Raw genomic sequence first — 23,496 nt, forward strand, 5'->3', positions numbered from 1 at the left:
CCCTCAGAGACTCCTCGTGAGAGATAATAACCTGAAGACAACAGGGAAGGACCAGCACGGGGTAGTGTTTACTCACTGTACTTGTCAGGGTGATTTGAGACTTCTCCAAATGGTGACAGGGTCCTGCCAGGTCAAGGCCTTAAATAATCCAAAGCAGTCTCTTTTCCCAGCCTCAGCTCAGATTCCCAGACTGTTCCACCAAAATACCCCATATGACTTCAGCATAACATAGGAACATACATTTGAAAGGAAAAAAGGAGTGCATCTTTCCACTTTAAACCCGTATTCTAGTGGCCGACCACACACCTATGGAGCACTACTACTTAACGTGGTTTCCCTTGTGGAAAAACAGCACGCTGTGCACTTAGGGGAAGTTGTGGTTTTCCAACATGTTAGTGTAAAGAGTCATTTCTGGTTTAAAGGTTCCTTATTTTCTTGTCACAACTGACCTCGGACACATTGCCTCATTAGTCTAGGTGTCTCCGTTCAGTAGGCATGGTTCCTCCTTGGGGGTAAACCCCAGATGCGTATTTTTTCCTACCATTGGTGACACCTAGTACATTCACATGCTTTGCAACTATCACCACGGTCTACATGCAGAATGACTTTATAAGCCCAAAAGGAAACCTTATACCCATTAAGCAGTCCCTCCCTATTCTCCTTTGTCCCCCACACCCTGGCAGCCACTAGGCTGCTGCCTGTAACCATGGATTTGCCTAATCTAGATATTTTATATGCACGGAATCATACAGATAATATATTGTTAAGAGCTCAGGCTCACCCATCTGAGTGAGAGGTCCTGGCCTGCAAGGCCCCAGGCCAACCAAGGCTCCCCTGGCTCACTGTCCCCGTCATAACCCAGGCCACCTTGACTAACTCCAATGAGTGACTTCCTCAGATGAAGAAAGATATCTGATTAGGCTGCTTCTCTAGTGATTCCATGAGTTGAAGTCCCCATTTCCCTCTTCCTGAGGCCTATCCTGACCCAACCTGGCCTTACCCATCAAAGCCAACAGCTCCAGTATGGTGGTGGGGCCCTGCTACAAGGATTATGCTCTTTGATGGTATTTACTGCCAAAGAAGTAGGTGCAATTTCTTGAGAAATGAGTACAGGACGGGAAGAGGGTCTAAGACAGAAGTGGGAGGAACTCCAGCAGAAGAGACTGGACAGAGGCATCATTGAGAAAAGAGACTAAGAAAGAGTGGTCAAGGGTGCAATAGAAAAACCCAGGACCACGAGATGTCACAAAGGCTAAAGGAACACGTTTCCAGCAGCCCTACTGTTCATCAATAGATGAGTGGATAAAACAACCATGGGATATTTACACAATAGAATTCTACTCAGCTATAAAAAAAGAAAAACTTTTCCCTTTGTGAAAAGTAAAATGGACAGCATGAATGGCCCTGGAGAATATTATGCTAAGTGAAATAAGCCAGTCAGAGGAAGACAAATACCATGTGATCTCACTTATATGTGGAATCTAATGAACAAACTGAACTAACAAGGAAAATGAGAACAGACTCATAGATGGAGAGCAGGCTGACAGCTGGGTAGGGGGAGGTTAAGGGGTGGAGGGGTTGAGCAAAAAAGAAAAAATGACTCATGGGCATGGACAACAGTGTAGTGATTGCTAGGGGGAGGGGAGGTTAAGAGGACTAAATGGTAATGGTAAAAAACATAAGTAAATAAAGAATAAGCAAACAAACAAAAAAGCATGTTTCCAAAAGAAGAGAGGAGCCAACACACATCAAATAAGCTGATGTCTAAACAAGCAGATGTCACCAGAGCAATTCTGGTAGTGAGACTCCCGAGCTAGAAACCCAATTGCTGTGAGTTACGGGGGAAATGGAGGGGAGAGGGTGGAGACAGCCAGGGCAATTCATACTCTCAAGAAGTTTGCCTGTAGAGGAGAGAAGATAAAGTGGGTTGCATCCAGAAAGGAGCGTGGGGCCTGAGGAGGGTTGTTCAGGGTGGTTTGTTTCCGGGGTGGGGCATGGAATAAAAGGGCATGTTTCAATGTTCATAGGGAGTCTCCCACAGAGCCGAGATTCAAGCTGCAGGACAGAAGCTAACCACATACTGTGGTGTCTCAGAAGGCAGAGCCAGGATGAGGATCCTCTGAGAGTGGACCTGACCCAGCAGAAGAGTCTGGGGAGAAACCACCAGGCACACCGTCTGTCAAAGCTATTTGGAAGCACTGAGAGCCCTAGAAAGGACAGCAGGGGAGGAGAAAATAGCAGGAGGAAGTTTCCTCCCCACCTGGCCTGTCCTTATCCTCACATCAAAACGACTTCCCATACGTGGTCTTACACGAGTAATTGGTGCAGAGCCCTCCTGGCTCCTGTCAACAGACGTCCCTCAGGAACTCCCTCACAGCTGTCCTAGAGGCAGACAAAGCCTCTGTGTGAGAGCTGTGTGAAGGGGCAGGCATGAGCGGAAAAGATGGGTTAGAGCAAGAGTCCGAAAAAAGGATTCCCTAAGTCCCAAACTGCGGTTCCTGCCCCTCCTGGCAGGGCGACGTCCCTTGGAAGGAGCAGGCTCTGAGAGGCGGGCCAACTGAGCAGACAAAGGAAGCAACCCAATTAAGTACACAGCGTGTTTCACAGGAAGGACGAGCGATATCTTGGCTGTTTAAAACAAAGGAATGGGAGGGTTTGGGATGACCCATCACCTTGTCTCTGCAGGACGTACCTACTAAGATTTGCCTGGCTTCTCTAGGACAGTTGACTCCGTTTCCAATAAGATTACACAAAAGCCAAGGCCAAGCCACAGCAGAGAGGAAACAGTCACATCTCCTTTTGCAAAATCACATTATCAGCCACGGCACTGGTGACACGGTCCCCAAGGCCGCACCTCTCAGAAAGGTGTGCGTGGGAGGTGGGCTGGTCATCGGCCTGCAGCACCAGCTGACGCGTTCATGAGTTCGGCCCAGGCCCCTCTGCTTGAAGCCCCCTGGGCCTCCATTCACCCTGGCATTTACTGTCCAATCCCATTCAACTTAGACTCTCCCCTTCTCTCCCCGTGGGGGTTTCCACCACAGCCCTGGCCATGTGACTAGGATGTGTTTATGAGGGCCGAGGTGTGGATCAAGGAAATGCTACTAGTTCTCAGGATTAGTCACAAGCCTTAGAAGAATGAGAAAATGTGGAGGCGAAGTGCTTGTTTCCAAAGCCAGAGCCTCATCTCACACCCAGTGTGATTGCCACGGACGTGGGTTTCGGAGGTTTGGTGTCCCTCCCAAGCGTCAGGCTCTAGGCTGGACTGCGAAAAGTGCTAAAGCCACTGATTCCTTAAAAAATCACTATCTTGTTTAATCCTCATACTTCCGGGGCACAGAGAGTATTACTGGAATTTTTCAGATGATGAAACTGAGGCCCCAAAATGTCACTATGTCCAGAGAGGAGTCGAAATTGGAACCTGGGTCAAGTTGGTTCTTGTCCAATATGACTTCGCTGCCGGCACTCAAAAAAACTCACAAAAATTTACACAAATTACCATAACATGACCGTGTATATTAGAGCCTAGTGGGGCTTTAGAGAATGGAGAAATCACATTTAAACTTTTTAATTTGGGAGAAGCAGTTCAACTGGCTTTGGAAAACCAGTAAGGGCATTTGAAAGCAAGTTTGTTCTGAAAAATCTTGTGAGGTGGCCTTGCAAGTTGAAAAAACAAAGGTAGACTTCCATGGGTAAAGAGGAGGGCGAACATTTAAGCTGGGACCTAATGGTAGGGTTTGGACACCTGGGGATGGAGGAGACCAATGGGTGTCACTCCCAAAACCGGCTCAGTAAAACAAAGGCCAAGGGCGGCAGACAGGAAGTCCTACCAGGAAGGCCTCTGAGATAAAGTACGATAGGAACGAATCTGCGTGTGCAGGAAAAGAGCGCATTGCTTTCTCTAGTTTATGTAAAATAAGGCAAGTGTGAGCCAAGCCCCCATTCCATTCAGCTGGTGGGGGATTCAATTTCAGAGATTGGGAAGCTCCCCCCCCCCATCAGCCCAGTCCCCACTGCTAGAGTTAGTGATCAGTAGTCATGAGGTGAAGCAGAATATCCGGGAGACATTGCTGGCCATTGGCAAACATCAGGGGCCAGCAGACGTTTTCTGTAAAGGACCAAATAGCAACTATTTCAGGCTTTGCAGGCAGGTGGGTCTCTACCACAATGACTCCACTCGGCCGTTGTTCCTTGCAAGCAGCCATAGATGATAGGCAAACGAATGAGCTTGCTCGTGTTCCAAGAGGACCTCTTTCATGGATCCTAAAACTTGAATTTCGTATCGTTTTCACAGGTCATAAAGCATTATTCTCTTTTTGATTGTTTCCAAACACTTAGAAATCTAAAAACCATTCTTAGCTCACAGGTCACACAAAAACAGATGGTGGGCTTGGTCTGACTTAGGAGCCAACTCCTTAGCTATGTGGTTTCCACCACGACGCCTGCTGGACAAGCCCACGCAGATCTTTGAAACTGGGTGACACTGTTGCTCCATGGAAATCTGTGCTAGAGCTGAGAGCCCCCCCCCCCAGAGTCCAAGAAAACGTCCCTCTACTGAACATGGAACTGTCATCTCTGGACGACTTGTCCTCTTCCTGTGGTTCCGTGGAGGATGGGCCACAGAACCCTGCAACTTGTCAAAACAGTGAGCATTCACTCCTTCTCCCAGGGAAAAATCCTTGCTCTTTCACTACCAGGCACCCCTCCCCTCCAAGCCACTCTGTAGCTCCCTCACCTAGTAGTTTGCTCAAATTCCTCAGGATAAAAGGGGAAAACCAGGAGGGAGGGGCCTGCCAACTACATACTCTTTAGGCCCTGCAGCAAGGGAACACAGAAGTGGCCACTCTGGAATGCTGAGGGACCTGTACAGTAAACAAACACAAATATCTCGCTAAATTATCCTGTCTGGGACCAGAGCTTCCCAGTCCAGCAGCCAGTCCAGGCCTCAATGTTCCGAGCTGGGTGGGTATTGTGTAGGGTGTCCTCAAAAAAACCCTGAAGGGAAGTCCAGATTCTGGTGACAAAGAGGGGAAGTACAGAGTTTAACCTTCCTCAGGACACCAGGCTCTACTTAAGGTGACGCACTGTCTTGGTTTATAAAGGGTTGATTTACAGGAACCCCTGGTCCCTACCAGCTGCCCCCCCAGGAAGATTTCCAGCACATCTTTGGTACGAAGAACATGCACCAGCCAATTGCCAATCTTCTTACACAAGCCTCTTTTACTTCTGCTTTGGGCGAATTGCTTAAACTCTGGGAAATTGTAGACATAATTACAAGACGAGGAGGTCAAATGCCAGTTCAGTCATGACATTGCCCCCAACCCCTCCGCCCAAAGAGGCCTTTTCCATCTGACTTCAAAGTTCACACCCAGCAGTGCCTGTTTTCTGTGTCACCGTACCCTCGGCCTGTGTCGGGCATCTGTGGCTTCAAACGTGATTCCTGCAGCCCCCCTGCTCCCCTGGAGGATGGCCGAGCTCACTGGAAAAGAATGTCCTCTACGCAAGGAAATTTGAGATTGGAAAAGTCACCCTCAGAGGGCAGGGGTTGGGAGACACCCGAGCCTCAGAAACGCAGTTGTGCTGGGAAATCGCTCTCGCGGATTTCGCCCGCGGCAGGTGTCTACTGCCCAGACTTGAATGTTATTCTCTCAAGTGGAAAACAGAGACCGTCATCCAGGCTGATTTTTTTCTCCTCACCTGTGCGTCCATCAACTTGTGACAACAACATTGTTTCTTATACCCACACGTATACGGGAAAGAGTCAACAAAGCTTTGTTATATGGGTAAATGAAACGCACTCTCAGGAATGTGGCTGGTATTTGCCCATTTTTGCCACAGTTCCAGAGAGAATATATATGTATTTCTAATACTTGCCTAAGGATACATTATTGATTTTTGAGAGAGGGACAGCGGGGGAGAGAGAGACAGATAGACAGACAGACAGACAGAAACATTGACGTGAGGGAGGAACATCAATCAGTTGCCTCCTGTACACATCCCCACTGGGAATCGAACCCACAACCTTTTGGTGTGCAGGACAGTGCTCCAAACAGCCGAGCCACTTACCAGGGCAAGAAAATATATTTTATAAAATAGTCTTATCATTTCACAGAGCTGTATTAAGCCCCCTGACTTTACTTTTTTTTTTTAGCTTGACAAAATGATTCTTAAATTCAAGATGGCTGCCACACATCCGCTTTCCAGATGGGAAGAAGGGAAAAGTGAGGCCACAACCCCGATTACACTCTTTGTCAGCAGAGTAACAGCTTTCCCAGAAACCCCCCTAGTCGATCTCACTTCCGCTGGATTAACTAGAACTGTATCCTCTGTCTTCCCAGAGCAGCCAAGGAGGTTGGAAACTTGAGTGTTCATCTTCCCCAGCCTCTGAGGAAGCGGAAGAAGAGGAGGAGGAGGAGACGGATGGCTGTGGAAGGAGTCAGACTGAAATTCTGCTGCAAATAGCTACACAGCTTTAAAAACAAAAGCACTGAGGGGGGACAGCTAGATCTGTTTTCTGCTAAAATATGTTATAAAACCACAAGAATAAAATCAGATGGATACACCCAAGGTTTGAAAGAGACTCACAGAAGAATTAGCCTAGAAACAGACCCTAGAATATCTAACAACTCAACATATGTTGTTGTTGTTGTTTTTTCATTAAAAAGTTTGCTGATCTCCGGGCTTGATGATGACATACTCCAGCTACCTGGCAAACTGGTGAGACTGAATCAGCCACAACTCTTGTTGGAGGGAAAATTAACAGAAGAAGGGGGCTCTTGGTAGAGGAGAACTTCTGTCTTTGGCAGACAGAAGGGGCGAACTCACTGTCTACTAGATTGATAGATCACATCCCCTTGAAGCTGGCGAAGTGCAAGCAAAAAAAAAAAAATGCCTGCACTAACACCCAGGTGCGACTGAAGTTGCATTTTGAAGATCCTCATCGTTATGCCTTTTACCTCTCCCGGAATAAGGCAGAGTTTTCCGAGGAGACTGAAGTGGGAGCTAGGAACTGTGGGATCTGCAGAGAGAGCTGTACACAGAACGGATTCTGTAAGGGAAAGAGGGCTCTGCAATGGCAGACCTTCTTCTGGAGGTGGTAAGGACTTGCCCCTTACGTCAGGAATGAGTCAAACTGAAGAAGGTCTCAGTTTCTGCTCTTCAATAGCGAATTCACTCCTTATTAATAGCCCTTTGATTATCCCATTACAGCCCAGTGTGCGTTTGGTCTGTGGAGAATTGTGACCAGGAAGTTCTAGAGCAGGGGGGGGGGACTTTCTGGTCACAGAGGGGCCAGCCACTGTTGGGCTACCTGGTGGAGCTCTGGCAGAACTTGAAAGTGCATCAGTCCCCTTTCCTGGGTGACGATGATGGCAAAAACAATAGCAGCTAACACGTAAGAGCACTCAGCAGGTACCGGGAGTTACAGATTTAATTCTCAAACATAATTTAATCCTCAAAACCATCCTTTAGAATTCTGCCATCGCCAGCTCCGCTTTTTCTCCAGATGTGTTAGCCAAGGTGTGGAATCAACCACCCAAGGCCATCCAACTAGTATGTGATAGAGTCAGGGGGCAGGTGTTGGTGCAGACACCCCAGAACTGTACCCCTTACCTTGTCCCGCTGTCTTCAGCAGAGCCACACCTGTACCAGACTGACGGCTACCAGTGAGACCCGAGACTGACAGCAGCAGTGATGGTCCTTCCTGAGTGAGCGAGCGAGCATGAGGCTAAACATCCTAACCTGCCCTGGGCACTGCTTTCAAAACTTGGCTGCACATTAGACTTTCCTAAGGAGCTTTTTTTTTAAACTCTGAATGCCCAGGTGGCCCTCCATACCAATCAAATTAAAGTCACATGAGACCTGAGTGCCAGCATTTTTTTAAAGCTTCCCAGATGGTTCCAATGTGCAGCAGAGATTGCAAACCACTGGGCCGGGCTCCTGAATCGGCTGACAAGGCCATGCTGTTTTCTGAGATGGACACGTGAGCCTCGGCCGCACCAAGCGGAGACAGCTGACCAAGACTTCATGTGACAGAGAGTGTTCCCTGTGAGCTGATCTACTTAGGCTATCCTTCAAAGAAAATTCTATTGATACCTGGATTTGGGCTGTTTTCTAAGGTGTTTCTAACACGAGCACGAATCAGAAATGCACAAGAGTGTCCGCATAATGGGGTGCTTTGGTCACTGAGCAGGGGGAAAAATGTTTAACTATCACAGGAAATGAAGGAGTTACTTCTCATATAGAGCTCATTATGAGAATTTAATGACTAAAATCAAGTCATTTAATTCACTTAATAGTTTCCTAGGAGGCAAACTGCTTGAATGCTGTTTAAACCAACTACCAAATAACACTGTAAAATTAACTGCACTAGAGATTGTTTTGACATACAAGCACTTAGCACAAACACATATTCACACTCACCCCAAAGCTGGCAGCACCGAAAATATATTTACCAGGAAACAAAATGAAACTCACTGCAATTTGAAAAATAGAACAGAAGGGTATCAGCCTGACTTTTGAGGAGCAAACAGAAATATGTACGAGTGTTTGATTTTTATTCCCTGGTGTCAATTGTTTTGTGATCTCTCACCCAGAGAGCAGGAAGTTGAGTTTATCTATCAGTACACCGCAGCTGAGGCCCACGTAGAAACGTGGACGCGATACGTTTCTGGACTTCCATTTAATCAATATGTCTCTCTCAGTGCCCGCATCAATTAATTTATGTAGTGCAGCTTTACAGTACCATTTAATATCTGGTAAGGGGAATCCTTTTCTTTTTCCCACAGTCATTTATTTTCCCAAAGGATCTCTTCAATGGTTTGCTCGAGGACTTTTCTGAAGTGAGACGGTCTGGAAGGATTTGTAAGGAAAACGATGGTGGGAATGAATGTTAACCCCCACACCTTTACCACCAAAAAAAAGAGGAATGAAAAAGAACTGAAAATAAGGAGAAGTATTGTAAGTAGGCTGTAGCTCTGAAAGCTGCATTATACTGAACACTCTGAAGAATGCAGTCAGATGCAATGCCATCTGGAATAAACAGAGACAGTCTCACGACTTATTGTCAATCTCCAGCTCGGGAGCACAGCACAGAGTTGCAGGTCAAGGGGAGGAAATTCCTAAGGCTCCCCCACCAGTATGAGTTCCAGGGTCATGGACAAGCAGCTGGAAGAATGAGAAACACTCCCCCCGGGAGCCCACTGACTCATCGCTGATTGCTGAAGAGTGACGTGTGAAGAAATACCGTCCTGCCAAGCACACCGGGTCTTCTCTGTCTCCATTTCCCGTCACACTGGGGCAGTGCTAAGGCAAAGCCTCTCTCGCACACAGAATCACGGGTGCCCGTTTTGTGGATAGATCATGGAAAAGGACTTCCCTCCCTTTGCAAAAGGGCTCTGTTTCCTGTGAAACAAAGCCACACCACACCATGAACATGAAGTCCAGTCCCCCTCAGAATGTGCCACTAGGTTGTCTGTCCTAGTCTTTGTTGATAGTAGGTCTTCAGGGGTGACTGAGGGAGAGTAACTACATTGGAGGCCACTGTGGACTGTAATCTGTCCTGTAACAACTTATCCAACCGCAACGACAGAAATTTCCCAGAATGCACATAACCATGGAGCACGGTCCCTGTGACAACAGTCACCTGTGGAAGCCAACACTGACTCCAGTGCTGGGTGGGGTTGCTCAAAATATTGTTGAAATCCTTCTGATTGCTAATCACAGCCTGCGGCACTTTCCTTTGATATTCTAAGTCCCCAAGAGAAATTCTGTTCCTATGGCATTTGCTTTTTGGAAACTAGTAAAAGCCCTTTGTCACATGCTCCAGTTTATAAAGAGACAGTGCAGCTGGCTAAGTTTTAATGATATATCTTTTATACACACATATAATGCTTCCGTCATACACTGACGAAGACAAAGGGAACTGTGAAGTAATAAGACTAATTGATGTTCTATTGTGGTTCATAAACACATTTTGAAGACAATCTCCAAAGGGGATCTTCAAGGATTTTTTTAAAAAACACTAATAACATCACTGAAACAAATGTTCCGGCTTTCAAAGTAACTACTTGGAAGGAGGATTATAATGAAGATGAATATTTAGTATGCTTTTTGCAAGGGGAGTGGAAGATCTCATTGGAGTCACAATTTATGTAGCAGCTCTTCTTTCTAAATGTTATTTTGAAAAGCTCGATAAGCAAATCTTTCCTACCTACCTCCCATACTCCTCCAGTGCCCACCCGATCCAATACATAATCAACTCCTTCATTCGCACTTTGGAAACGTCTCCTTCACCTAGGCCCTCCTTCTCCAGTCCCTCTACCGCAATCCTTAGTGTCTCTCTTTTTCAAACTTTACCCCTTGATTCACAGGTTTATGGCTCCCAGCCCCATACTGGACTGTCCCTCCTAGTCTTCTCCACCCGACAAAGCCATACTAATCCTTCAGGGTCCAGCCCCAAGGCCCCCTGAGGAGCCTGTGCTGGCCTCCTGCGCTCCAACTGTTGTTCTGCTTGTCACTCTGAATCCCCGTGTAGTGTAGAAACTCGATGGCTGAGGTGCTCAGTAAGCTATTTGCTGGGTGTAATGAAATGAAGGCTGAACTGATTTCTCAGTCCGGGATTTTCAGGGTCCACATGAAAGCAGATGACATCAGTTCATTTCTGTCAGGCAAGCATTCAATTTGCTCGTAAGGAATGATACCATTAACCTGAACGTTAAACATTAATGTTATTTTTAAATGCTAAAATTTAACACTGTTAATATTAATAAAAACGTTAAAATTTAACATTGATGTTAAAAATAACATTAACAACAAATGGGACTGAACTGTACACTTCCGACCTCATTCCTCTGAAAATGTGTTAGGAAGCTCCTGGGGACACTCAAAGTAGAAGGCACACATGAAGTCCTCCTCTGGGTTTAAAAACTAAAACCAGCTGGCTGGTGTGGCTCAGTGGCTCGAGTGCCAGCCTGCAAACCAAAAAGTTGCTGGTTCAATTCCCAGTCAGGGCACATGCCTGTGTTACAGGCCAGGTCCCCTATTGGGAGCACGTGAGAGGCAGCCACACATTGATGTTCCTCTCCCTCTCTTTCTCCCTCCCTTCCCCTCTCTCTGTAAACAAATAAGTAAAATCTTTTTTACAAAATAAAAACAAAAACTATGACTCAGAGAGAAATGATCAGTTGGAAGCCATCAATGAGACAAGAGTAGCATTAGCAAGAAAATAAAAAAGAACCATCTACCCTTTGCAACAGCATGGATGGAACTGGAAAGCATTATGCTGAGTGAAATAAGCCAGGCGGTGAAAGACAAATACCATATGATCTCATCTTTAACAGGAACTTAAACAACAAAACAAACAAGCAAGCAAAATATGACCAAAGACACTGAAATTCAGAACAGGCTGATAGGGACCGGAGGGGAGAGGGGAGAGAATTTCAGGGGAAAAGGGGAAGGACTCACAGAAACTAGTATAAAGGACACATGGAGAACAACTAAGGGGGGTGGAAATGGGAGGGAGGTGGGGAGCTTGGGGGGTTGGGGGTGGGATGGGACTGGGGAACGTAAAACTCTACTTGAACAAGAATTAAAAAAAAAAAAAGAACCATCTGGGAGTAGAGAGGTTTGAAGATGCCCACTGTGTGAGCCATGATGAGAATCACTCCTGGCCTCCCGATAGCAAAAATTTTGGAGGGCAGTCTGATTGATGTCCACCTGGCTTCTTACTCTGATGTTCCCACGGAGAACATTTGTTGCTCCATTTTGCTGGTGCTAGAAAATTCAAATGCAGGTATGACTGCCAGAGAAAAATATCAGCTGACTTGTTGTGAATTGTCTGATCATTTTTCCCCCTTGCAGGAGGATCATATGGTTTTTCTTTCTGGTGTGTGAGACTTTAATGTAGTAAACCTGTTAACGGTTTGTCAGCCACATTTGTTGTAGTGAACAAGGGGCCAAATGGTTAGGTAGTTATTCCCACACTTCCCTGATGATCCGCCATCTGCACTGGTTTGAAATTGCCACCAAGGCCTCACACTTAGCAGGGAGGACCACCCGGGATGTACTTCTTCAAGTGACAGACAGGCTCTAAGGGTGAGCTCCAGGGTGGACCCAGAGCAACTCCAAGCCAATTGGACAATGACATTCAGGGAACCAGTAACTTAAAAAAACAAACCAACCAACCAACCTGTGGGGATTAAGACTTTTCCTAGAGTAATTTTTTTAACCGCACACTTTGGACTTAGAGTATGTGACATAGGCATTGAACTTGGAGCATTTCTGAGAGACAATATAACTCAGTCTAACTTAACCTATGATTTCTCTTGCTGTGCATCAAATCCCATTCCTTTGTCTTAGAGATGGTTACAAATTTTTTTCCAAAAAGCTTCCCTCTCATTCTAAGCAGTCACTACATTTTATTAAAATAGATGTAAGTGACTCTAGTGGCCTATCACCACCCTCAGAATTAGACGGGGAATTCACCGAGGTTACAGACTAACGGAGCTTCTCAGTTGAGACGCTTGAAAACTCGGTCTAACGGGGCGCCCTCCCCTTCGGCCTCCATCCTCAGGCTCCCCTTTCTCTTAGAAAGTGTCTGCTCAAAATAGGTTCTTTTTTCCTTTGCTCAGATCAAACCATCTGTTTTCCTCTCAGTTTATCAGAATACAGCATGATGTTCGACCAAGCAAACAATTATGCAAAGCAGAAAACATGTAACAAAAAGGGTAAGTCAGGCCCCGAACCTCATGGCTCACTCGCCTGGGCGGCGTTGGCATGGGCACCAGCATCGCCCCCAAAGCAAAAGGCCGCTGGTTCAGTTGGAGGTCAAGGCACATGCCAGGGCTGCGGCCTCGTCCTCAGTTGGGGGCACGCAAAAGGCAACAGATTGGTGTTTCTCCCCCTCTCTTTCCCTCTCTCTAAAAATAAATAAATAAAACCTTTGTGAAAACAGAACAAGTAAGTCCGTTTGGAAACTTCATCGGAGTTTATGAAAGTGCAGGCTAAGACACTAGAGGCAGTGGGTACCAGAGGTATGTTCTTGGAAAATATCCCCAAGAAAAATATTAAGATTTTGAGGGGAACTTAACCAAGTAGTTCTTTCATTTATGTATAATAAATACATAAGCATGAGTAAATATATAATAAAAGCTGAGAACACGCTGAGAATTAACAGGGAAAAAAAAACGGTAGCTTTTTCTTGGCGTGTAAAAAAAACCTACCTTAGGCGGTGTCAAGGGCTGTGAGCTGGCGCTTCCGTGTCTTTCTTGTCCCTTCCCTCCTCTCCCGCCTTCTCCTGACCACAGCAAACCTCCTGATCCGGAAGCTCCAGTGCCATTGCCGTTTTGGAAAAGCAGTCATGGCGGAGGCTGCAGCTCCCGAATCGACAAGCCTACCATCGGGGGCCCAAGCGGCAGCCGCAGAGGTGCCAGCAGGCTCCCCAGCACCTGTCCCCGTGGAGGAGGGGGCCCAAGGAGGCGACAGCGACTGGACTAAGCAAGTCACCTGCAGGTTTTTCATGCATGGTGTTTGTGGGGAAGGCGGTAACTGCCGCTATTCGCATGACCTCTCCGACCGTCCTCGCCATGTGGTGTGCAAGTATTTCCAGCAAGGGTACTGTATTTACCGAGACCACTGCAGATATGAACACAGCGAGCCGCTGAAACAGGAAAAAGCGGCCGCTACTGATCGAAATGCACACTCGTCCCCGGCCGCTGTCTCATCAGTAGTTGCACTGATCGCTGAAGCGAATCTGGGCGCGGCTGAGTCAAGAAGTTCAAACTTGGCAACTGCAGGAGCAGGTTCAGAAGACTGGGTGAATGCCACTGAGTTTGTTCCTGGGCAGCCGTACTGTGGCCGGGGTGCTCCTTCTGGCCCTGAGGCACCCCTGCAGACCTTCGTGACCAGTGAAGACTCCCAGGAGCGGCCGCTGTGCCCCTATGCAGCAGTTGGAAAGTGCCGCTATGGGGAGAACTGCAAGGATCTCCACGGAGACATCTGTGATCTGTGTGGACTGCAGGCCCTCCATCCCACGGACGCTGCCCAGAGGTCAGAGCACATAAAATCGTGCATCGAGACCCACGAGGAGAACATGGAGTTCTCGTTCGCTGTTCAGCGCAGTAAGGACAAGGTGTGTGGGATCTGCAAGGAGGTGGTCTACGACAAAGCCAACCCCAGTGAGTGCCGCTTCGGGATCCTCTCCAACTGCAACCACACCTACTGTCTCAAGTGCATCCGCAAGTGGAGGAGCGCTGGGGAATTTGCGAACAAGATCATAAAGTCCTGCCCCGAATGCCGGATCACATCTGACTTCGTTGTTCCGAGTGAGCACTGGGTGGAAGAGAGAGAAGAGAAGCAGAAACTCATTCAGCAGTACAAGGAGGCGATGAACAACAAGGTATGCAGGTATTTTAACGAGGGACGTGGGAGCTGCCGGTTTGCACGGAGCTGTTTTTATAAGCATGCGTACCCCGATGGCCGTAGAGAGGAGCCACAGTAGAATGTGGGAACATCAAGCAGATACCGGCCCTAAGGAAGGAACCACTTCGGGGAGCTCCTTGAGGAAAGAGAGAACAGCAGCTCTTTTGACTATGATGAAGAGGTTGTCACCTCTGAGCTGGGAGAGATGTTGCTTAGGCTTTTGGCTGCAGATGGGGACAATGACTTGACGGGCTCTGAAGACAAGTGGGACTTGTTTCAGGATGAGCTGGAAGACTTTTCTGACTCAATCCCGAGCAGCTGTGCGTGCTCTGTGGCCTGGCCTGCAGCGCCCCGCACAGGCTGTCCCTCAGCCGTGTGGCAGGGTGTGTGGCTCTCCCGGCAGCCTGGCCACCCCAGGTGCTGTTGTAACGACTCTTACTCAGGGCCTGTCTTCTTGATCCCTCACCTTTTGCAAAGGGTATGTTGTTTCCTCTGGTTATAAAAATTACAAAAATAAACTTTAGTTAGTTTTTTCGTAACATGAATTTAACTGTCACATAGTAAGTGTAGGTTTGTTGGATCATCTGTGTTCAACCAGAGTCACGCAGTTGGAGAATTGTTTGTGGACTTTCCGACGCTCATTTTGAGGACCCGGGGTTCAAAAGTTCACCGTTGGCCGGGCTTTGGCATCCAAGAATAGGCGTGATGGGTAAAGGACCTGGGCTGTGGCGAGTAGCGGCGAGTAGCCTTCTGCTACGGACTTAAAAGATTTCTGCTGAAATGTGCTCATCTGTTTTTGTGTCTGTTCCCTCCCCTGCAGCCCCCACCCCCATGCACTTGGGCTCGCTGTTCTGTGCTTGCTGTTTGGGTCTTTTGTTTAATTGCACACAGTTAGCAAGCTACTAGGTAACCACGAAGAATTACTTACTTTTGTTTAATTGGTTAAATTAAATTAAACCCCCCAAAAAACTGGTTAATTTAATTTAAAACGAATTAATAACGAACAACAGACTTCTTAAGGAATAAAACATTCTTGTTTGAAAAAATACTTTGATAATTCTAGCTGGATAGGTTAGTTGGTTAGGGCATCTTCCTGATACGCAGAGTCGTGCGCTTGATCTCTGGTGAGGGACCCTACGTAGGTCAAGCAGTGAATGCATGAGCACATGGAGCTATGGATTTGCAGTTTGGTATCTCTTCCTTCCTCTTCCTCTCTCTCACCCCCTCCCCGCCTCTCCCTTCTTGCTCCATCAAAATAAATAAATAAATAAATAAATATGAAGACACTTCCTGAAGTATATTGTATTGATTATGCTATTACATTTGTCCTGTTTTTTCTCCCCTTTGTCCCCCTCCACCCTGCACCACCTGTCCCTCGAGCATTGCCCCCCGTAGTTCATGTCCATGGGTTGTACCCAGAAGTTCTCTGGCTTCTCCATTTCCTGGACTATTCTTAACCTCCCCTCGTCTGTTGTGCACCTACCATTTACGCTTCTTATTCCCTGTACCTTTACCCCATGCTCCCCTCACCCCTTCCCTGCTGATAACTCTCCAAGTGATCTCCATTTCTGTGATTCTGTTCCTGTTCTAGTTGTTTGCTTAGATTTTTGGTTTTTGGTTCAATTGTTGATAGTTGTGAGTTTGTTGTCATTTTCCTGTTCATAGTTTTTATCTTCTTCTATTTCTTTCTTTTTAAAATATATTTTATTGATTATGCTATTGCAATTCTCCCCCTTTATTCCCCTCCGCCCTGCACACCCCCCACCTGCATTCTCCCACCTTAGTTCATGTCCATGGGTCGTACATATAAGTTCTTTGATTTCTACATTTCCTAAATAGTTAAAAAATATTTAACTTCCCCCTATTTTGTACCTGCCATGTATGCTTCTTATTCCTGTACCTTTCTCCCACCCCATTCCCTCCTCCCCTTCCCAGCTGATAAGACTTCCATGTGATCTCCATTTCTGTGATTCTGTTCTTGTTCTAGTTGTTTGCTTTTATTTTGTTTTTGTTTCTTTTAGATTCAGTTGTTGATGATTGTGTTTGCTGTCATTTTACTGTTCATAGTTTTGATCTTCTTTTTCTTAGGTAACTCCCTTTAACTTTTCATATAATAATGGCTTGGTGATGATGAACTCCTTTAACTTGACCTTGTCTGGGAAGCACTTTATCTGCTCTTCCATTCTAAATGAAAGCCTTGCTGCATAGAGTCCTCTCGGATGTAGGTTCCATGCTTTTCATGACTTTGAATACTTCATAGTCACTTTTCATGACTTTCCAGCCCCTTTTTGCCTGCAAGGTTTCTTTTGAGAAATAATTTGCTAGCCTTATGGGAACTCCTTTGTAGGTAACCGTCTCCTTTTCTCTTGCTGCTTTTAAGATTCTCTCCTTATCTTTAATCTTGGGTGTTTAATTATGTTGTGTCTTGGTGTGACCTCCTTGGGTCTAACTTCTTTGGGACTCTTTGTGCTTCCTGGGCTTCCATGTCTATTTCTTTTGCCAGACTGGGGAAGTTCTCCTTCATTATTTTTTCAAATAAATTTTCAATTTCTTGCTCTTTTTCTTCTTCTGACATCCCTGTGTTTCAGATGTTGAAATATTTAAAGCTGTCCCTAAGGTTCCTAAGCCTCTCCTCATTTTTTTGAATTCTTGTTTCTTCATTCTGTTCTGGTTGAATGTTTATTTCTTCCTTTTGTTCCAAATTGTTGATGTGAGTCCAGATTTCCTTTCCTTCACTATTGGTTCCTTATGTATTTTCCTTTATTTCACTTTGTATAGCCTTAATTTCTTCCTTTATTTTGTGGCTGTGCTCAACCATTGCTGTGAGCATCCTGTTTACCAGTGTTTGAACTCTGCTTCTCCTAGGTCGGCTATCTCCTCGTCGCTTAGTTCTTTTTCTGGAGTTTTGAGCTGTTCTTTCATTTGGGCCATATTTCTTTACCTCTTTGCACCTGTTACATTGTAAGGGGCAGAGCCTTAGGTATTCACCAGGGTAAGTAACCCACATCACTGCCATATGCAGGGAGGGGTCAGAGGGGAACACTGCCACTTGCTAGGCTCTTGCGCCACTTTCAGTCACTTCCCCCGCTACCCACAAGCAAGTTGGGCCCTTCTGGTGCTGATCCCCAGGTGGGTGAATTTGTGTACATTCTAGGACCCCGTGGGTCCCTCAGGAGACACTGGGAGTTTCTCCTGCCACTGCAACCCCCACAGGTTTTTACATCCAGAGATATTTGAGGTTTATTTCCCTGTGCTGGAACCCTGGGGTGTGTTGTCTCGCTCCCCGGTTGTTCCTTTCAATTTATTCGAACACGAATATGGGACCATCCAGTCCACTGGACGCCACCTTGCAGCACGCCCTGTCCACTCCAGCTGCCTGCCTCCGCTCCTCCCACTGGTCTGCTCAAATGTTTCTACTTTAATTAACTTCTTGGTTGTCAGACTTCCATACAGTCTGATTTTTTAAAATAAGAAACTTTAAAACTACTTTGATAAACTTATGGGTAAATGTGGACGCTTAGGGCATAGATGAGAAAATTAATAAAAAAATGAAGACATAGCTAAATTGTTCCACATTTCAGGAATTTAGTGTATTTGATAAAGAATGAAGATAGGAAGGGATAGAAGGGAACTTTGAAGAACAGGAATAACTGATATGCACAATTAACTGTTTCCATTATTTAAATATAATACCCTCTAGTAGCCAGCAGAGTAATGGCCATCAAAGATGTCCACATAATAATCCAAGCACTTGAAAATAAATTACTTTCCATGGCAAAAGGAACTTAGTAGGTGTGATAAAGTTAAGAATTTTGAGATCGAGCGATTATCCTGGATTTCCAGGTAAGTCCAATGTAATCACAAGGCTTGTAAGTGAAAGGGGCAGGGGCAGGAGGGTCAGAGTCAGAGAAAGATTTGAATATGCCACGCTGTTGGTTCTGAAGACAGAGGAAAGGCCACCCTGTAGGAATGCAGGCAGCCTCTGGAAGCTGGAAAAGGCGAAGGAATAGATTCTCCCTAGAGCTTTCAAAAGGAATGCGCCTCTGCCGATACCTTGACTTGAGTCCAGTGAGACTCACGATAGACTTCTGACTTCCAGAATTCTAAAATAATAAATGTGAAAAAATAATAATAAATGTTTGTGGATATAAGCCACCAAGTTTGTGTCCATTTGTTGCAGTATCAATAGGAAACCAGGACACTCTCCATTCACATTATCTAAGTGACCAATGTCCTTAACAAGACTGTGAGTGGAAATCATGAAAAGAATTTGAGTCCTACAAGTAGGTCAATGGCTTTGAATACCTCAAAGTCACTTTTCATGACTTTCAGGGGTGGAAGAGGGACCTTTTCAGGAGGGTGAGGTGACCCATCGACTGAACTCGAAGTGGATCTTGGGAATGTCACACAGCCACCTCTGTCCCCTTGACATTTTCAGAAATCTTACAAGCCAGCACTTGCTTCATCGGTTTTGGAATGGAGAATTAAACCAATCTTGCCCAAATCTTAGGTGTCTTGGGTTGAGATTGAGAAGGAAGCCAAGCAGTACCTATCAGATTTTGATTCCATGCATGTGTAATGGGGCATTAAAGCAAACACTTTCTTTCTCTTATGAAATTCTAGTTTTAAATAATAATATACTTACATCTTAATATTCAAAACAAAATAAGAAACATTCAAAAGACTCTCACCCTGTTTACCTCCACCCCTTTCTCTTCTGATCAATTCGGAGCCATTTTCATTCATTCCTTGTTCTTATTCCAGTGTTTATGTAAAGCTGCATAAATATTTCCATTTCCCCTCTTTCTTACACAAAAGATAGCACACCATATGCATTATCCTCCACCTTGCTTTCCTCATTAAAACAGTACACCTTAGACAATTCTCTGTATCGATGTATAGAGGTCTCCCTCGTTCCTTTTTTACAGCTGCGTGGTATTCCACTGTGTGCATGGGAGTATCATAGTTTAACTTGTTTCCTCCTGAGAGGCATCTGAGTGGTGTTGGGAATTTTGCTATTATAAAGTATGTCCCAGTGAGTAACGCTGAACATGAGTCATTTGGGACATGCGCAGGGGGACCCTCAGACTAGGTCCCACAAGGGAGATTGCTGGTTTGAAGGACAAAGGCACCTTGACGAAGGCAATGTAAATATGGCCAGATTCCCCTCTACTGAAGTTAGGTCATTCTGTGCTCTCACTAACAATGACTGAGTGCCTGTGTCCCCACAGCCTCAAAAAAGGGCTGTGTCATTAAACTTCTAGATTTCCCCCACATTGACTGCTGAAAAATGATCTCTCCCTAATTTGCATTTTTCTTAAAAGCGAGGTTGAGCATCTTTTCTCACGTTTAAGAGCCATTTGCATTTCTTTCTGTGAACTCTATTTTCATATCCTTTGACCCCAAATTGGACCCATTTTGCTTTGTCTTGACCAATGTTCTAAAAAACCGAGAAGAAAATAATCGGTTGCAAATATTCCCATATTCTAAAATGACAGACCCTTAACCCAATACCCGGGATGTGGTTTACATTGAAAAGGCCGAAAGAAGTTCTTTAGAGAAAGCTGTTGGCATGCTGAGCCCTTTTTCCCTCCCCCCCCACCATGGTCAGGGTACAGGGTCTTCCTCAGTGCAATCCTGGAGAACGGAGCCCAAGGGGTCCTCCACTTAGAGAACTTGACTTGTGTCCCCTAAAGCTACAGCAGACATGGTGGCCTGACATCTGATTCCAGGACGAAGAAACTCACATGTCAAGAAGCTGAGGACGTCAGGCCAACAAAAAGTGGGAATCATGTTGTAGCCAGCCACACTTCCACCGAGGGAAGGACAAAGGGTGTGATGAGTAAGAAAACTGGTCTGTGACTGGAGCTATTCAGGAGGCAATTGGCCACTGGCATGGCAAGTGTCTGGGGGTTCCCATGGGTCAGGCAGATACCCTAGAAAATAGCACCATGAGAGGAGCCATCCTGGCGAGAAAACACCAGTAAGGACAGCAATAGAGGCTGTGGGATGCGTTTTCATGAGCAGAAGCTGAAGGAGTGACTGAGGATAACAAAATATAACACAGGGTAACGAAATATAAAATATAAGACATACACAACAAAAAGTAAGCATAAATTACCTTGCAAGTTGAAGACTAGAATATTCTGGACACACACACATGAAAACTGAAATGGAAACACATATCATGTTTTGGGATAGGAACACTCTTTATTCAACACACCCTCAAGAAATATATTAAGATTTTTTTAGGGAAACTTCACCAAACAATTCTTTAGTTTATGCGTAATAAATATGTACACATTAATAAATGCATGATAAAAGCTGAGAACACTCTGAGAGTTAACAGAAAAAAGAAATAACTTACTTTTACTTGGTATTAAAAAACTCTATTTCACAATTACAGCAGGTGTTACTGACACAGAAATAGATCAGTAAAACAGAAAGGAAAGCTCAGAAATAGACTCTAGTGTCTAATTTAGTATATGATTCAAATCACTAAGGGGAAAACTAAGTCAATGAATATTCATAGGACAACGGGCTGAGCTACTTAGCAATAATAATTCAAAAATTCCCACAACCCCATTCCTTATACTAAAATAAACTTCAGGTGGATTAAAGATTTACACTTCTTTTAAACCTCTGCATTTTATTTCTTACTTTGAGATTGGAAGTTCTGAGCATGGCACCAAGGACAAAAACCGTAAGGAAGAGACTGATACATCTGACAATGCAGATGTAAAGTGTTTATGTGGCAATGTATGATACAAACAAGGGGAGGGAAATGACACAGCTAAGAGTGAAAATTACTATGCCACCAAGGGCTTTTTCAAATCAGTAAAAGGCAAAAATGCCAAGTACTGAGAAAAAAAGGCAATTCACCAAGACAGAATTAGACACGACCAATCAACATGCAAAATCATCAGAGAAGTGCAAACAAGACACTGACACATCAGTTTTCACCTACCCGATTGGTGCAGATTAAAGATATCAGAAATACCCAGTTGGACTGGAGCTTTCTGCAGGTGAGAGTGTAAACTTGTACAAACTTCCCATGAGATTTCTGACAATAAACAGTAAATCTAAAATGTAAACAGTGGTTTTCATTATGACAGTTTCACCTCTAGGAGTTTAGCCTAAGTAATAACTTGCATGCGATTATGCAGAACTGTGTAAGGACAGTCAATGTCTGGAAACACTCTAAATGTACAATAGTGTGGTGATTAGATGAATTATGGTACAAACTTTCAATGCAATCATTATACCATGAAAAATGTGTCCAGGGTATGTTGATGAATCAGAGAAGCATAGCACACAACTATATGCATAGTTTGTCCCCATTTTGGAAAAAAAGGAAAGAAGGAAGGGGGGAGGAAAAGGTGTGCCAGAGTGTGGGTGTGGATACAGCTGCACACACGCGCATCACCAAGCGATTCACCCTCTTTCTTTCTGAAGGAATGAGCATGCACTCCTTTTTATTGGATATGCTTCATGGCGTCACCAGCCCACAAGCTTGGGGACAGGAAAAGCCACACCCCTGTTCCTCTCCCACTTCCTCTGGGTTTTTCTTAGACAAATACAGGGTCTGGCACAAATAATGCCTTTTTATTACAAAACCTTTTATTACAAAATCATAAGCATATAATTCTGTAACACGATAATATCACACTTAAGCACACCATATGACACTGTAGGTGAAATGTTCAATCAAAATCTAAAAATTATCACACCCACACTCAACCAGATGTTACTTCTGCTGGACCCTACAGAATGAAAACATAGAAGGAGGTTTAGAAAATCAGAATGTGAGCTTAGCAATAAAAAAGGAGCACTTCGAATTCTTAGATTTTTATTTATTTTCTTTAAAATTAACTTCATTCAAAGTTAGTATGGAATTTCAAGATCTTTACTTCGGCTCTGGTCTTAAGCACCCAGGTGCAAGTTCAGGTCTTGAGTCAGAGGGGGACTATGACCTATTTCCCCTAATTAACCTCCATCCGCTGTTTGGCGGTTTGTGATAGGGGGAAGTGCTTTATAGTGAAGAGACAGGTATAAAATGACATGTGCTATAGCACAGTAAAGGCACTAGTTAATATACATAGATAAATGGATAGGTAGATAGATAGACAGACAGACAGATAGACAGGATATGTAAAGGCCTGACGCTCGCAAGAACCAAAGGGCTGTCTAAACATCAGCTCAAGGCCTGTCAAATCCCAGGAACGGGAACTAGACTTGCAGCTAGAAGCCCTAGCCCCCGATTCAAGTCACGTATCTGTCTGAGCCCCTTTCCCCCCTCTAAAGTGGGGAAACGGCCACCCTGTCATTCCCACTGCACCCCACAGAACTGCTGTGAGAATGAAATGAAAGAACACGCACAAACAAAAACGGTGGTGGAGAGAAATAAAAACCATGGACACACACAATCACACCCACAACCGGCCAGGGAACAACCTGCTCCATATCTGGGCAACCCCCCCGATTTTGATTCCCCGCCGAGAAGGGAGCTAAGACTGGATCTTAGTCCTCACGTCTGCACACTGTCCCCAGGGCAGCTGTCTCCGTCCCCGCCTCAGGACCTGGCTTTAGTTTACTGGCACTCGCTGCCTGCCTCTGGGTGCAGCCTGACCTGTCCTCTGACAGAAGGACCCACGTGCTCCCAGGAAGACCACGGTTAGTCCCCCGACACGCCCTCCCCGCTTCACCAGAAATACACTTGGAAAGAAACAAAACGGTATGGTGGTAAAGCTACCAGGTAAATTTAGGAAAATTAAAGCTGCCTTTGTATTTACGAGAAAATCATTAGGACAGATGGCAGAAAACTAGCACATCCTTTTTGCAAATGCTCAGCCCCTGCTTCTGTTAAGGGTTAACACTGAGTGACTCTGTGTTACCGTTTGAAACACTCAGAAGAAGTGACAAAGACCATGTTTCTTCTATTTTAGTACTTTTGCATGAACTGTTTTGTATTTCCACACTGCATCCAAAAGTACATGTTACCTAATATTTTACTTAATAGTCAAGTTATTTTAACTAGACATTTTTGATGCTGAGCAAGTGGGATTTCTTTTCTCTTTTTTT

General features: G+C 45.1%; 1 protein-coding gene across 1 annotated transcript; it reads left to right on the forward strand.

Moving 5' to 3' along the window:
- Nucleotides 1-13,354: 13,354 nt before the first annotated feature.
- Nucleotides 13,355-14,650, forward strand: LOC118979643 (E3 ubiquitin-protein ligase makorin-1-like). Its single transcript, XM_037035815.1, has one exon. The coding sequence runs from the start codon at nt 13,355-13,357 to the stop codon at nt 14,492-14,494; it is 1,140 nt and encodes a 379-aa protein (XP_036891710.1). The 3' UTR covers nt 14,495-14,650.
- The last annotated feature ends 8,846 nt before the right edge of the window (nt 14,651-23,496 follow it).

Source organism: Sturnira hondurensis, unplaced genomic scaffold (genome assembly GCF_014824575.4).
Source record: "Sturnira hondurensis isolate 20B ecotype Veracruz unplaced genomic scaffold, ASM1482457v3 Scaffold0022566, whole genome shotgun sequence".
In the NCBI taxonomy this organism is placed as follows: Eukaryota; Metazoa; Chordata; class Mammalia; order Chiroptera; family Phyllostomidae; genus Sturnira; species Sturnira hondurensis.